A 15,824-nucleotide genomic window follows, 5' to 3' on the forward strand; every position below is an offset into this window, starting at 1 on the left:
GAGAGACTGGGGAAGAGGGGGAAATCAGGGATCACTGCAAGGATCATTTAATGTGTACATGGTGTAAATATTGGGGGAGTTTAGGGGAGTGAAGGAGCCGGGGGGCGGTGGGTGAGGGGGGAAGGGGGGGGGGGCAGGGGGGCGGAGCCTGGGCCCGGCTTAACGGAGTCCGCGCTGCCGGAAGTGCAACGAGGTGTTAAATTAAAGGCAGCTGGTGGGAAAAGAAAAAAAAGCGAGATAAAAGAGAAAGCATCGCTTCAGATGAAAGAGCTGAATATCCGTCATCCGTGGGTGACACTTGTCTTTTTTCTGGCCTGATTTAATCTGTAACCTGCTTACTGCATTTCATAACACGTGACTGCAGCTCCTTCATATTGTCTTTTATGATGTTTTGATTATTATTAATTCATGGCTTCATGTGTGGAGGTGTGTGTGTGGTGTAGTGATTGTGAAGCCAAAGGGCGATTTTCTAAAAAAAAATGGATAACAAATTATTTTCGGTACCACCTTCCGCCACGGAGAAGAAATTTAAAATGTTCATATAATAATGATAATAATAGCCATTTCAACATATGTTGAGATATCCTGGTCCTTTTATAATCCACACTGGTCTAAAGAGGGCATAAAGTTTTGGAGAGAGGGAAAGAAAAAAGTAATTAAGTAAGATCAATTTCCTTGCAGACAGCCCCGAGGGATAAAACATTTTATTTCGCAATTTTAGTAAAATTATAGCCTGATATTAACCTAAGGTCACAGATCATAAGTCTGTATGTAGCTCAGTAAGCTGAAGATGATCTTAAATTTCGTTTAAGCTTTAAGGAAAGGAAAGGAAAGAAAAAAAAAACATCATTACTCACCCTAGACAAGGAAATATATAAAAAGTTTCCCCTTTAACGAGATAGGCAGGTCTGATCAATCGCAGCCATCCACACAAACGCAGAGAGACAGGAGCTGGCGAGCCGATCGATGCTTTAATTAAAGATTCAGAGGCCTGACAACCGGCCCAATGATGAACTGAAATCGGACTTGCGCTGCGCTATGGTTTTTAATGGCCATAGGCTGTCCAGTTCTCACTAAATTGCATTTCCATCCAAACAGATCATGGGGTGAGAGTCGATGCTAATGCAGCCTGCTTTAGAGAACACTAAAGGTGCGCCACATTAAACCCGGTGCATTCAAGCGCCAACCAGAAAACGTGAACGTGTAGACAAACAGCACTATAGTCTAATAATCAATCTAAGAAACGAAATAGTTGTGCTCATTAAAAAAGAAGAAGGAGAAGAAGAAGAAAAGAAGAGAAGCGCTCACACACATTGTTTCTTTTGAAAAAAAAAAAAAAGAAAACAAAATCAGATGTATTTGATTATTAGAGTAAGGAATAACAGTAGTTAGTTAGCAGGTATTAAACTGTAGAGAAACTGGACCCTTGAAAGATTTTCCACCTTTCCAAGAAAGTGCATGTAACAGTCCAACGGTTTTCAAACCTAATATACATCTTTATATTTATATAAAAAAAACACTATGCTTTGCCCCCTGGCCAAGTGGATCTCTTTTGAGCAATAGTATGTACATTTCTGTTGTTGTTGATGGGACAGGTTTTTTTCTGTTCCTCATCAGACATATATGTATACATGGAACACAGCAAGCCTTTTGAGATTAATGAAGATTTGGAAAACCAGCTCATGTTTACTTCAACAAGTGTAACGGACAGAATGCATTTAATTTCTTTCTCAGGTATAAACCATGTAGACCTTCCTTTGTGTTTGCTCATGTAACAATTAAGCTATTCAAAGCTTTGTAGTGTATAGCAACAAGAAATAAAGGAAATAAAACTAAACAAAAATAGTGAGAAAGTGAAAAACCACAATACAATAAACACTGAAAACAAGGATTAATTTCTAAAAACAGCTGAGATGTCGTTATGCTTGCTTTGTTTTTACTTAAATAAAAGTTTGATAATAGACCTATCTTGTGTGTCCTGATGAAAAAAAAAATCATAGGCTATTTTTTAACGAGGGGGAAAAGTTAATACACAGCTGGTAAACCATCTAGCACAGATCAGTGTACATTATTTACAATCTTTTGCTTTTGCGTATTCAAGCTCTAATGCATCACAAACATGAACAGTTTTGTTATACATACTACAGATAGAAATAATTTAATACTAACGTAAAAGGTTATCTATCCAGAAATGCTAAAAGTTCCAAAAGCACACTTTTACACAATCACACAGCTCCGTTCTGGTGGTAAAACAGAACAAAAAACGTAAGTAATTGTTAATGTTTCCACTTCGATTTTCGAGCAAGGTTATAATCACTAATAAATAAGCTTTGTAAAACATTAACATGTTGTACATTGTACAAAAAAGCAAGTTCTCGTCTGTAACTAAAGTCTCATTCTTTTTCTTGCACTTGTTCTCCTGTTGTGCATGTCTGAGTACATGTCTTGCAAGTGTTTGTGTTCGTGTGTATCAGCTTGTACCATAGAAGCGCTGCTTTGTCCTTTAGTTAGTGACAATCTCCTTGTTGTCCTCCATAAAACGAGTGAAGCGGAAGTGAGTGCCGTTTTCCGTGTTGGCCATTTTCTCGAGGCCAGCTAGTGCTGCATTGGATTCTGAGTTATGCAGCTTGTCCATGCTGCCTGTCAGGCCACCGATGGGAGAACTGCCCCCGTTACCCACGCTTCCAGACAGAGACGGCGGCAAGCCTCCATTCTGGATCACAGATATCTCATTGGTCTTCATAGCCAGGCCATTGGAGAAGGCGGCGGCATACTGATTCCAGAAGCTAGCTGGGTCTCCGTTGCCTACCCTGCTGGATAAGTCTTTCTGAAAGAGCTCAGGGAACTTGACTGGGTTTGTGCCCAGGAAGGCCATAGGGCCATCTACAGAGAGTCTGCGTCCTCGTCTCGCTGGGGCACTGTTCCACATGTGAGTACCCATATGCACCTAAACACACACACACCAGTAGAGAAAGAAAATGTTCAGTACTTTTTACAGATTTGTCCTCACATAAACATTGAGTGCATGACATGATGCAATGGAAAAATAAAATATAACTAATTTGCTAGTATTTAGAATAGCCTCTCAGAAAGCAGCCACTGAGGTCTAGCTTTTAGGGTAAGACAAATACATTTTATAAACACTCCACTACTCTAGAAGCAGGTCAGGCCTCTTGAGAACAAGTCACGTCTTAGATAAATTGCAGTGTCCTCTCCTATTGCACTGGCCACTACTAAATGTGGCATACACCCCTGATTTGCTCTTCAAACATGTGATTTAAACCTGATATACAAGGTATAATAACCTGATCTGATACTTTTCAAGTGCTACATACTGCATGGTTAACAAACACATGATACCAATTTGAATTTTTTTCCACAGCAATGCTATTTTTGCTTCATTCTTCTGAGCCTGTGGCTTAAACAACTCAAAGAATTTGAAAAAGTAAAGGATACGCCTCAAATTTGCAATAAGTTTACCATATTATTCTAAGGTAGGAAATTATTAGGCTTTAGCATGATTCAGTTTGTAAAAGTGGGCATGAAAATTGCTTTTGAAAGACAAATAAATAAATATTTGATGAAAGGCCTTTACTAATGAAGTAAGCTGTGAAATGCAGTTTCAGGTCCTTTACTTCTCTTAATGAATACACTATAATTACTGATTTATTAGGAGGGGAAATTTGTATCTAGTTAGAGATTTACATTGCTTCCTGAAAATTAAGCTGCTGATGTGTCAGGTTTCCTCGATTCTTTACAGGCGACTGGTGCGATCACACATGCCCACATAACCACCCACCCCCCCACCCCCCCTCACCGACCCGAGTTCCTGTTTATCTGTGAGTGGGGGCCCTTTCCCTTCATGATCAAAGGGAATCTCACGTTTTTCAGAAGATAGATTCTGGAAAAATACTGAGCATGCAGCAGCTCAGGGTGGTTGCTGCTGGTAACTGTAGTTAAAGCCTGTTAAGTGAAGCGTTCCTGGCTGTGCTCCATCAGTCACACTCTCAGGTTTCTGCCCAATATTCATATTAATGGGTGACTCAACCTTTCCACTTGTACACCTTTATTTCAGCACAGCCGAGGTGTTCTTTCTGTTTACCTTTTTCATTAGTGCACAACGACAGTGTCTTAATAATCGAACGTTTTAGAACAGTTACACCTCCAGTAATAAACATAAAGACATCTTTTCTAAAACTTTAGAGACCAGGTCCATATTGTTTCCAACAGACTAAGTGGACAAAGGGTCCAGCAAAGCATTATATTTATTATTTACGTGATTTACTAGAGAAGTGATTACCTTGAGATTTCCTTTAGTGGTGAATGCACGTCCACAGATGGTGCAAGCAAAGGGCTTCTCCCCAGTGTGGGTCCTCTCATGGATCTGTAGGGCACTAGAAGAGGAGAACATCTTCCCACATGTGTTGCAGTAGTGCTGCTTGGGCGTCCGTCTTGGAGGTGCAGCTGAAAGCACTGGAGATGTAGAAGCAGAAGAGGTCACCATGCTTGAGGGAAGGTCTTTACTGTCATGTTGAGGAGCATGGAGGAAACCGTTTTCAGCCTTAATCAAGGAGGGCAACGATCCAACAGAAATCAGAGATGGAGTAGGGCTGGATGCCAGGCTGGTGCTGGGCTCAAAGAGCTGGGAGGGCAGATCTCTCATTTGGTGGGTCAGCATGTGTTGCTTTAGATTACCCTTGGTGGAGAAGCCCCGGTTGCAGGCTGTGCAAATGAAAGGTCTTTCTTTGGTATGGCTTCGGTAATGGATGTCCAAGGCACTCTGACAGGCAAATGTCTTTCCACAAATGTCACATGACGTGTTCTTAGAAGGGCCTCGCTCACGAAAGGGGAAAAGCATGCCCAGAGGGTCTTTAGAGGGGTTCATGGAGGTTAGGTCAAGAGCCCCTAGACCTGAGGAATGGGATTGCATGAGGCCTGCACTTATGTGCTCCAGTGATAGTGCCCTCTGCTGACGATCCTCCAGACTGGGGGATTTGCGGTGCTGGGGAGCACCACTAGAAGGTGATGGAGCTTGCATGGAGGAGGTAGATTCAGAGGCAGCTGGACTTCCTGCACTTTGGCTCTCCACATCACCTCCTGGTGAGGAGGAATCATTAGTGAAGTGATCACCTTCAACTGAGCCGTTTTCTGTCATTTTAGCCCTGTTTAACTGTGAATCTTCTATCAGCCCCTGGGGTGAGTTCTTATCCTGATGGTCAACAGCTGATTGCTCCAGTGGCACAGGTGACGAACACAGGCTGTCCTGGGATGCATCAACAGATTTGGGTGTGTCTGGAACACTGCTATCTGGACCATCTTCCATTCCCTCCATGTTGTCATCTGAGAAGTTATCTAAGTCGTCAAAGTTTCTCTCTTCAAATGAGCCAGCGTCAGAGCCCATAGACTCTGGGTAGTTGTCATGGAGAGGGGTGTTGGGAATCTGGCCGCCCATGTGCATGCGGATGTGCTGCTGCAAGACAACAGCATTAGTGAACTTCTTCTGGCAGATAGGACAAGAGTGCTGCACCCTCAGAGGTGGCATGGCACGATGGACGCTGTAGTGGGTCTTCAGGTTGCCCTTAGTGGTAAAGGCACGACCACAGATTTTGCACTTAAAGGGCCGTTCCCCAGTATGGGTACGATAGTGCATTTTCAGTGCACTCTGACAGCTGAGAACTCTGTGGCAGATGACACACTCATTAGGGTCTGTCACTTTCCTGTCAATATTTTCTACTAATTGCTGCAGTTTTGAAGTCTCTGAACCTTGCAAGGGATCAAGGAGTCCTCCAAATGGGAACTTAGCCTTAAACTGCTCTGACATCAGGGGCATCAGTGGGTTGGTAGACATAGGAGGGCTGTTAGAAGTAGTGTACTCTATCTTGCTCTCTCCCACAGAGCTTGTGTTTGTTGTGAAGCTAGAAGGCTGGCTGCTTTCTTCAGTTTTCCCATTTGAGGTAGGCAAGGTTGCAACATCACCTTCTTCTGACACACCATCACTGCTTTTTGTGGAAGGCTCTGCTGGACCTGAGTCACTCTTAGCAGAATGGGAAGGGCTTGTAATGGCCACGGAATGATTTTCCTCTTTCTTGATGAACGGGGGTAAGCTTGGTATAGTGGGTGGGAGCAACATGCCAACTGATGAGCTCAGAGTAGATAAAACAGGCTTACTATCTAGCCAACTAGTGACTGGCTTCTCTGGTGCCATTGACATGCCATATGGAATTCCAGTGCTGGTTGGAATATTGTCCAAATGCTCTGGTACTGGGTATGGGTTCATCTGGATGTGAGGATACTTCTCTTTATGACGTTGAAAATGAACCTTCAAGTTGCCACGAGTCGAAAAGCGGTTGCCACAGATGTTGCATTTGTATGGCCTCTCTCCTGTATGCGAACGCAAATGGATCTGCAAGGCACTGTCACTCCCAAACACCTTGGCACAAAACCTGCACTTATGTTTGAAGAATGCCTCCTCTGAGCTGCTCTTAGGTTCAAAGGAAGATACACTGGGTTGCTTGCTTTTCCTTTGCTGGGCTAATGCAGCAAGTGAACTGAGATCCTCCACTGTGGTTCCAACACTTGGAAGAGCACTGGAGAACATTGGATTTCCTGGTGGGGGCTGAGGTAGAAGTGAGTTAGCCACAGGATTCAGCAGACTTCCAATCCCAAAGGATGGTGTAGATGACTTTGCCAGTGAAGGGGTTCCTAGCTGGGAATGGAGACTTCCAGCATATCCAGCCCTCTTGTCTGATGTTTGTGTATTCACCACAGCTGTGCCAAGTGCTCCCAGACTCTGAGATGTCTCTCCCATTCCAGAGTTGCTTTGAGGTAGCTGTGCTGCACTAGCTATCTGCTTCAGGCTACTAATGCTAGCAGACTGGCTGGCTAGACTCTGTGCTAGCCCTGCTGCAGCTGCTAGCTGCTGGGACAGGTGAGAGCTGAGTGTGGTTAGTGGGTTGGTGGATGAAGCCAGAGTCCCAGGGGAAGAATTTGGTGGCACCTGTAGCTCAGGAGACTGGGATGCCAACAATAGAATTTGATGACGAATCTGCTCTATTAGCTGCAACTGGTGAATCTGCTGCTGTTGCAGGGCTAGAAGTTGCTCCATAAGAGCGGGCACTGCAATCCTCTGGCCTCCTGCTGATCTTGTCTCCTGAGAGAACTGGGCCACCGCCACTTTGGTGCTCTGGAGATTTTCAATAATAACATTGCTGTTCATCACAGAGAAGTTTCCCAGTTCTGTCAGATTATCAAGCTGAGGTAGTGAGGCTGAGATAGCAGAGCTGCCCAGATTGGATCCAGTACTACCCCTACCGCCATGGCTTCCTTCGCTGCTGCCGTTGATGGGGCTGCTTTCCTCCATGTGTCCACTTCCATCGTCATGGCTAACAGAGATTGCAGACACGTCCATATCCATGGCTTCTTCTTTATCCAGTGAGTTATGGTCTAAAAGGTCAGCACACTCCACTTGATCTGTGTTATTAGTCGTGTCATTCGCCTGCTCGTCAGGATTATGGGGAGAAGAGCCTGGAGAGAAGGTTCCGGAAGGAGACACAGGATTCTCATTCACTATCAGAACTAATTGATTCTTAGTGCAATTCTTCTGGTGTTGTTCAAGATCCGACAGTTCAAAGAACTCTGCACAGCATCTGCCACAGACATGGGCACCCGAATCCTTGCAAGGGGGGTCATCCAGCCTGGGCTCTGTGTCCCCTGAAAAGAAAAGCGAAAGGGAGGACACAGAGAGGGAGAGAGAGAGAAAGAGAGAGAGAGAGAGAGAGAGAGAGAGAACAAGGGGATTAGTGATTAGAAATGTTTTGCAGCTGAAGAAGCAGCTTTATCTCTTCAATTCTTTTGTGGTTAATCTTCTGTTAATCAGTTTAACATTTATCCTGTTTATACGTTTAAAAAAAATTACCAAAGGAACAATAAAGCCCAAGCACATTTGATTTGAAAAAAAAAAAAAAAGACTACTCCACAGATGAGCTATGTGGAACAGGACAAATGAAGAACTGAGATTAATAACACTTAAAAATATTGCTGAAAAGTGATTTCTAAAAGATGTGTGAATTGTATCTGAATTCCCTCAATCCTACCAGCTTAGGTAATCATTTTCTTCAGACAATCCATCAAAACATAAAATACTATGAACTGAGGACATTGGGGCCTAATGAAATTTCATAGAGAGACATTGATTTCCAATATTTCATACTCCTCAAAGCTTACATGTCCACTAGGCGCAAGTCAACCATTTGAAGGACTTATTAGACTTTCAATTTGCTGTCAACTTTGCTCATTTTCAACCAGCCCTGTGCTTCTTAGACAGGTTATCCCTGTCACTAAACTAATTTGTATCCAGGCAGCCTGCAATCAGGGCCTGACAGGCACAAGCGAGTCCATCGGCATTTGGTATCGCCTTGCTGTACTCATTGCAAGCCACTAAAGACGCTAACATAGGCCAGAATGAGATGTTACAAAAATGCATACTTCACCCCTTACAGGGATGCACTTTCACTTGTTTTACTAGAAATGAAAGTCAGTGCAATAAAAATACAACAAAAATATAAATTATTTCGTTTTAGTAAAAGTGCATGGTGTGCGGTGTTTTAAGTTTAGTGAAAGATTACGACTGTGTAGCTGCGGAAGTCTGACACAATCTTTTGTGCTTCTCTGTATTCTTCTGAATGTAGCCAACTCATGAGCGAATATGTAAGAAATGTAAAAATTAAAGTGCAGAAAAAGTACCACTGCACTCAGCGAGACACAGGATTCTAGTGAAATTGCAATTTTAAAAAAATGTAATATTAAAAATAATTTATTTTTATGCAAAAATGACAAACAGGTTTTGTTTATTTTTAAAACAAGACACGCATTTTTTAAAAAAGCAGTGAAAAATACTTTTCTGATACTTTTCTGGCCCGCGCTCACCCCCTATGAGACTGTGGCCTCCCTTCAGACTTCCATCTTTCTCCCTCTCTCTCTCTTTCTCATCCAACCCGTTCTTTGTATCCTTCAAAAAAAATCTTGCTGTTTTACATACAAGTTGATTTACAAATTGCAATTTTCTATGAATCCCTTTCATTGTGAGGCTTTGCCCTCTACATTTTCATCAGTGTGGGGATTCATTTGCAAATGAAACCCCTGCAGAAGTGTGTCCCGGCCCTGCCGGGAGACAGGACGGCTCCCCATTGTTCCCCAGCATGGGAGCGTCGGAGCAGGACCGAGGGGGCGAGGGTCTAGCCCGCTCATCACGGCAGTTTCTAGAACAGATCCTCTTTAATTCACGGATTATCCTCCCTCAGTGTTTCTCTGTGCTGGAACATCAGATAACGCAAAAGTTGCCATGACACCAAAGCCGTGCCTCACACCACCTCCGTGCCCACCAGACGGGAAAAGTCAACTTTATGATGAAAAGTTTTTAATATTATAACAGAAAAGGTTTAGGTGTGGCTAATGAGGAGAAAAAAGGGGGTTTCATTTAGTCAAGGGGGAGGGGAGGAGATTAAACAGGAATAGCAAATGGTTTATGGTAAAGCTTTTGAGTTAATCTGTGTGCATTACTTTAAGTGCAAGTCTCAAAAGCAGCTACATATCGTTTAGTAAATGTGAGCGGTGTACAAAGAAAATCATATTAATATTGTGAATAAATATGCTGGTTTCCTTAGTTCGGTTTTATTCTGAATGCATAATCTATGCAACAAGTTGCAATGATGATTTAGTAAATAAAATAAATTTGCGTAAAACTAATGCACGACCATTTCTAAGTTTGTCACATATAATAATTGTGCAGAACATAAAACACTGCCTTGCTTTTTATATTTTAAAAAATATGTATCATTGATAAAAATAGCTGATGAAATATATTTCTGAATAAGCAGATTTATTTATGCCAGCATTAGTATGGATAAAGCATTTGGCTTTTGGAAACATCAAAAAAATATATCACATTTCTACTGCATTAAAAAATGGCTATGACATCACCAAACTTTCACTTAAATGTTAGTACAAAAAGCATATTTAGAATAATCATTCTAAAGTGTTCTGCATTTACAGAGATTTCTGCACAAATGTGTTGCTTCTATACAACTCACAAAAATTCACAAACAGAAAACACTGAATGAATTAATGAAATTATAATTAAATGATTGAATATCCTCATTACTGTCTAAGTTCTATCTCAGAGAAATATGAAGCAGCAGATAGACTTCACCATGCATGCTTACAGAAGCGAAGAGATACTCTGAAAAAAGCTTGCGGCAGGTTCGAGATGGGAGTCGAGTGGAGGATTAGTGCGTCAAGCTGAAATGAAGCCCTAGTTCTAATGAGAGCCCAGCTTCACAGAGCTGTGGATTTGGGTTCTCAACATGCTACAGAGATCCATCGAACACATGCTCTGAGCAAACCGAGACAATCAGGAAATAGCCGAGAAACAGAGAGAGTAGATTAGAAATAAAAAAAAGTGAATAAGAAGTAAGAAATGCAGTATTGCCTACGTTGTTTTGCTCTTCTTCCAGCGTCAGACTACTTTCGAAGAGCGACTTACTGTTCACCTCTTCATTTCTCTCTGGCTCTGTCCTTCCCACCCTTCTCCCATCCCTCCCATGCCCCCTCTCTCTTTTTCAGCCTTTAGGAAACGTCTCTATGAACACTAGATGGGGTAAAGCTCTTCTTCTCTGGTCAGCTTTGCTTGGCCTGTGTATTAGGGACATGCTTTAAAACAGGAGGGGTGTGAGAGGGGACTTAACAAAGCAAAGCCGGGCCCTCAAGGCCACTTCCAAAACTTCTGCTATAGAAATCACAGCAAAAAAAAGGACAAGCAACCAAATCCCTGTATATTCAGTGCTATTTGTTTCTGTGTGTGGTGTTATAAGCCGGGGTGAGCTCTCGCCGTATCTGAGTCTCTCGTTGGGTGGGAACTATGTTTGCTGGGGTGAAAAGGGAAAACAGCGACATTCATACCCCCCTCCCAGTAAAGCAGCAGTTCCTGCTATGCTCTCTTTAAGCAGGCTCTCTGGGGGTCAGTGATGCAGTACACGAGGACACGCTGTGACCTGATCTCTCCTCACCTCATCACAGAGGGAGGCTGGCAAAGGTTAAAACAGCTTCACATCCCACCCTCAGTGATGGGCCAACAGGGACAGGGAACTCGCCTTCCACTTCTCCGCCATACCGTTCTCAGTGTAGCCTCCATGACTGGGTCTGACAAGACTCAGGCCTCCATTTTCCACCCAAACTTTATCAAAGCGTGTTTTATATAATGGGAATGGAAAGAAGTTTGTAAGTGGGGCTTAAGTAAAGCAAAATTAGGTGCATCATGTGCAGGGAAGCCAACAGGTTATGCATTTTGACTTGCAAAATGCTCTGCTTGGTCATCTGACACGGAATAACAAACGTTGCCATTCATTTCTTTATTTAATTAAAGGAGCACAATTCTGCTCTTGACGTTATTTTCTCGAAATTCTGGACAAACTGCAGCTTTGACTCGTCTTCGCACGCAAATCCCAAAATATCTCTTGGGCTTAAGATGTGTTCTTACTTTACTAATTCGTCAGATTTGGATGCTACATCTTGCACTGAAAAAAACGAACAAAAAAAAAAAAACGACTTACAAAGTTGGTTCTGTAATAATAATAATAATAATAATAATAATAATAATAATAATAATAATAATGCTTTGAGAGCCTTAAAGGTGAATTAATAATAATAAAAATATTCATAGAAAAGCGCTATGTGTGTGTGTGTGTCTGTGTGTGTGTGTGTGCGTGTGTGTGTGTGTGTGTGTGTGTGTGTGCGTGCGCGCGCGCTCTGTCAATTCTTTAAACTTAGTTTTAAAAGAAGAGGAATAAATGTTGCGCTAAACGGACATTTCATTTCATGGAGAAAAAAAAGAAAGAATCAACTAGTGTCATAAATGTGTATGTGTATGGAAAATGTTTTACTGTATACAAAAATCTGTGCTTTATCACTGCAGTTTGCGCAGATAATGGAAAGTGGATCGGAGAAAAATAAAACTTAGGAGGTGCAAAATAGCAAGAATTGCATCACTTCTTCCTGCGGAGTTGTCTTATTTTAAAGTGAGAGAAAAAAAAAAAGGCATATCGGAAGATTTGAGGAAATCATCTGAGAGCATTGAGAGGACAGTGTCCAAAGGAAAAGCTTTTCAACTTTCCCTCAGCCTGTAGGAGAACTTTCTCTCTCTCTCTCTCTCTCTCTCTCTCTCTTTCTCCTTCTTTTTTTGGCATTTCACCATACGTACCATTTGGAAGCAATAGGGAAAATCGAATAAAAAAAGCCCAATTGCGTAGAAAATTACTCGAGCTTCGATACTAGAAACTAAACCCTTATCGCATCAAAGCCTCCTTTCAAAATCAGCAAAACGCAACCTGATCTCAAACGCCGAAAAGTGGACAGAGATGGACCTATTCCGCAGATAACACTTTTAAGCCAGAAATAGGCCACTTTATGGAAGAAATGTTAATGCGCACTAAACGCTGTTTTAGACCTCAAATGAGCCTCGTGCATGCTTTGAAGTGCGCAGTTTAAAATAACTTAAGATTATCCTAAAGACAAGAAAGTCTAATTATTATCATCTTTACAGAAAAAAAGGGGGTGGCGGGAGACACAACCTGCCTCAGTTCAAAAGAAATATAATAATAATCATAATAATCATAATAATAATAATAATAATCGCAAAATAAGCTCTTGAAATTATTAAAAGGAACACTTGCATGTGTGTGTATTGTATTTAATTCTCATGTTGATGATTAGGCTCCTTGTGTCCTACATTCCCAGTAAATACACTGGAATAGCCCTGACCCTGTCTGCACGCGACTTTACGCACATTTTAATACGCAAAAAGCGCGTTTTTTAAAGTCTTGCCGAGAAAATTGCACAAAGTAAGACTTTATTTCAGCCTGGCATTTTTGTGTGCTGATTTTCTGATTTTTCCAGACACTCTACATCCTGAGATGAAATCTAGAATTTTTTTTTTTAAAAAAATAGGCAACTCTTTGTACAACAAAAAGTAATAATCAAAACATTTACTGATATCTTTAAGGTATAGAGTGGACGTATTTGACAATAAAGTCAAAATAATCATAATCACATCTTTTTGGATGTAGTGTCAAAAATCTCATGAACAAATCTGAACAGTCTGCTTTAAAAATGTTGTACTTTTGACGTTTTCTGCATTTAAAATCCAAAAAAAAAACCAGACAAAATTGTTCACTTTGCATTTTGGACCGTGTGCACACACGAGGAGGAATGAAACTAATGAAACTAATAAATAAGTGACTCACGAGGAAGTTTGTGACAAAATTAGGCCTAAAGTCAAGTCGTAAAAAACAACAACAAGAAAGAAAAAAAAAGAAAAGAGAAACGCGTGTATGAGTTTCCGCAGTGCTGGTCGCATTGAGTGCTCCACGAGCGCGGAACGGAGGATGAGAGAGGGGAAGAAAAAAGACTCCAAACGTCTGGGGATCGTAACAAAACGGGGAAATGTTCCTCTAACCGGTGCGTGAAGATGGAAAGAAAGAAAACCGTTCTCAGCATCGACTTAGTAAAATCTTTATTCTGAAAACAAGACGACGCAACTTTTTATGTTAAAATACAAGCGATGGAGAAGATAGAAAAGTTAAGGCTTGTCTTTTTTTTTTTTTTTTAAATAAATTTATTTAAAACGCACAGCCATTCTGATATCCTGATAAACGACAGAATATTTAGTTATGATCACGTATTACATAATAAAACACACTATTCGACTGGATGAAAATGTTATAATAATAAAAAAAATAAATTAAAAATAAAAAAAACTTTTTGGCTGTTTATGAGTACTTATGAAGAAGCCTGTTTTAAACTTTTTGAGAGTTTTTACAAATCAAGTCTATTAAGGAAATAGAATATATAGGCTATAATAAAGCTCTTATGTACACATAGACATAGAGATGCTCGAATAAAGCAGTTTTTGAGTTCAGAACACTTCCTGTTCTTTAAACATCCTTTCTATCTATTCCTACTGTGAAAGCTATAGAAAGAAAGTGCGCTCAGAGTGCGGAGAAGGAAAGAAAAAAAAAAAACAAATGTAGAGGAAGAAAGGGAGAGATTAGGGATTAGTAGTTTTGGAGAGCTTGGAAAGCTTGGCATCTCCGGGACTCACCATCGTGCTCGCTCACTGCCGGCTGCGGCTCGGACTGGAAATGCTGCGGCTTCGCTTGCTTCCTCCGCGACATGCTGTCTCACGCATGGGCCACTCAAAAAACAATCGCTCCAAAAAACTTCCCAGAAATCACGGCCACGGAGCCCATCCAGCGCGCATGTGTCCCGTTATGATTATCAATAATGCCTCACAATTAATCATACGGAGAAGGAAAGGGGGAGAGAGAGAAGGGGAGAGAGAGAGAGAGAGAGAGAGAGAGAGAGAGGGGTGGGGGGGATAGAGGGGGAGGGATGGGTGTGTTTGAAAGGCGATTGGCACCTCGCCAGCCTCCCCCTATTCAAATGAAGTCTCTTTAATCAATTAGCCGCTGATTTGCTGGGGACTCTTGTCTCTCCGGCTGCTCCCACCCAATGAGTCGATTCGAGTGTGGAAGAAAGGCTGGATTTTTCTCTCTCTCTCTTTTTTTTTTGCCCCAACTCTCTTCAGATGCAGTTTAACCCTTTTTTTTTTTTTTTTTTTTTTTTTTTGAAGTAACCAGCTGGTGAACACGTTAAAAGCTTTATCTCAACACTGCAGGAATGTCAATTTCTGGCCCATGTGTAGCAAACAAGTTGCGTCTTCTGGCGCTCGGGTTTGCGCACGCGTTCAAGTTTCACTTCAGTTCAAGTGTCCCGTGCGGCGACAGCAAAGCAGCAGCAACACATCCGCGCTCCTTTTTTTCTCTTGCTTTAGCTTTAATTTCTCACGTTTTCTCCTCCTTTCTAAATCAGCATACAGTCCTGGTGCATGAACTCGCCGCTTGTACCTAAACTCGCTTGATCCTCAAGGCGCGGAGTGAGTGAGAGAGAGAGGGAGAGAGAGAGAGAGAGAAAAAAAAACAGTAGGTCGGTAAATGGGTTTGCGTGCGTCACGGTGTCGGGAGTCCGGAGATCGTGTCGAATATCCTCAAATCAGACCGGGTCGATTATCGTCGAGCGGGGATGAGTAACGCGTTTTCATCACGCGTCGCGTTCAGCCAACAAACAAACTTTAAGGGCCCTTGTAGGGACTGTGAGAAATCATGAGCCCGGCCCATCTGCTGTCTGATTGGTCAGTGCTGTGCTCCATCATACGCAGCTCTCTCTCTCTCTCTCTCTCTCTCTGTGTCGTGCGCTCCCCCGACTCTCCACCTCTCTCTCTCTCTCTCTCTCTCTCTCTCTCTCTCACACACACACACACACACAGTGCCTCGCGTCTGTACCTTGTGCTTGTGCGCTTCTCCACAACTGTTTGAATGCGTGCCATCTAGGGCAAAATGATATCAGAAAGCTTTTTTTTTTTTTTTTTTTTAAATCGGTTTTTCTTTCAACCCGTGCCCGGAGAGTCTCTGATGCAACAGCGAGCCGCTTATTGAATGTCACAGAGAGCGAAGGTGAAATGGTTTCACTGCAAAAAAAAAAAAAAAAAAAAAAATCAAATGTGTTGCCATTATTAATTATCCCACTTTATTTCCCCTAAAAATACCTCCTGTGATCCAAAACCCCTATTTTACTTAGCTTTGTTTTTTTTTTTCGCGACAGAAAGAAATGTTTAAATCTCTGTAAACAAGCACCTGATTTGCATAGTTTTATTACCAAATTTTTAAAAATGAAAAAAAAAAATTTTTTGTCAATCCGTTTATGTTTGATTTGAA

At 41.8% G+C, this 15,824-nt stretch overlaps 1 protein-coding gene across 2 annotated transcripts; it reads right to left on the minus strand.

The window, feature by feature from the left end:
* Positions 1-1,662: 1,662 nt before the first annotated feature.
* On the minus strand, positions 1,663-15,254 carry sall1a (spalt-like transcription factor 1a). 2 transcript variants are annotated; one of them, XM_034299615.2, is made up of 3 exons: positions 14,153-15,254; positions 4,301-7,710; positions 1,663-2,947 (listed from the first exon to the last, which is right to left on the minus strand). In XM_034299615.2, the coding sequence occupies exons 1-3, from the start codon at positions 14,223-14,225 to the stop codon at positions 2,504-2,506; spliced, it is 3,927 nt and encodes a 1,308-aa protein (XP_034155506.2). In that variant the 5' UTR covers positions 14,226-15,254; the 3' UTR covers positions 1,663-2,503. The 2 variants fall into 2 exon arrangements, with proteins under 2 accessions (XP_034155506.2, XP_053085440.1); XM_053229465.1 differs by lacking the exon at positions 14,153-15,254 and adding an exon at positions 8,926-10,440.
* Between the last annotated feature and the right edge of the window lie 570 nt (positions 15,255-15,824).

Source organism: Pangasianodon hypophthalmus, chromosome 25 (genome assembly GCF_027358585.1).
Source record: "Pangasianodon hypophthalmus isolate fPanHyp1 chromosome 25, fPanHyp1.pri, whole genome shotgun sequence".
Taxonomy (NCBI): domain Eukaryota; kingdom Metazoa; phylum Chordata; class Actinopteri; order Siluriformes; family Pangasiidae; genus Pangasianodon; species Pangasianodon hypophthalmus.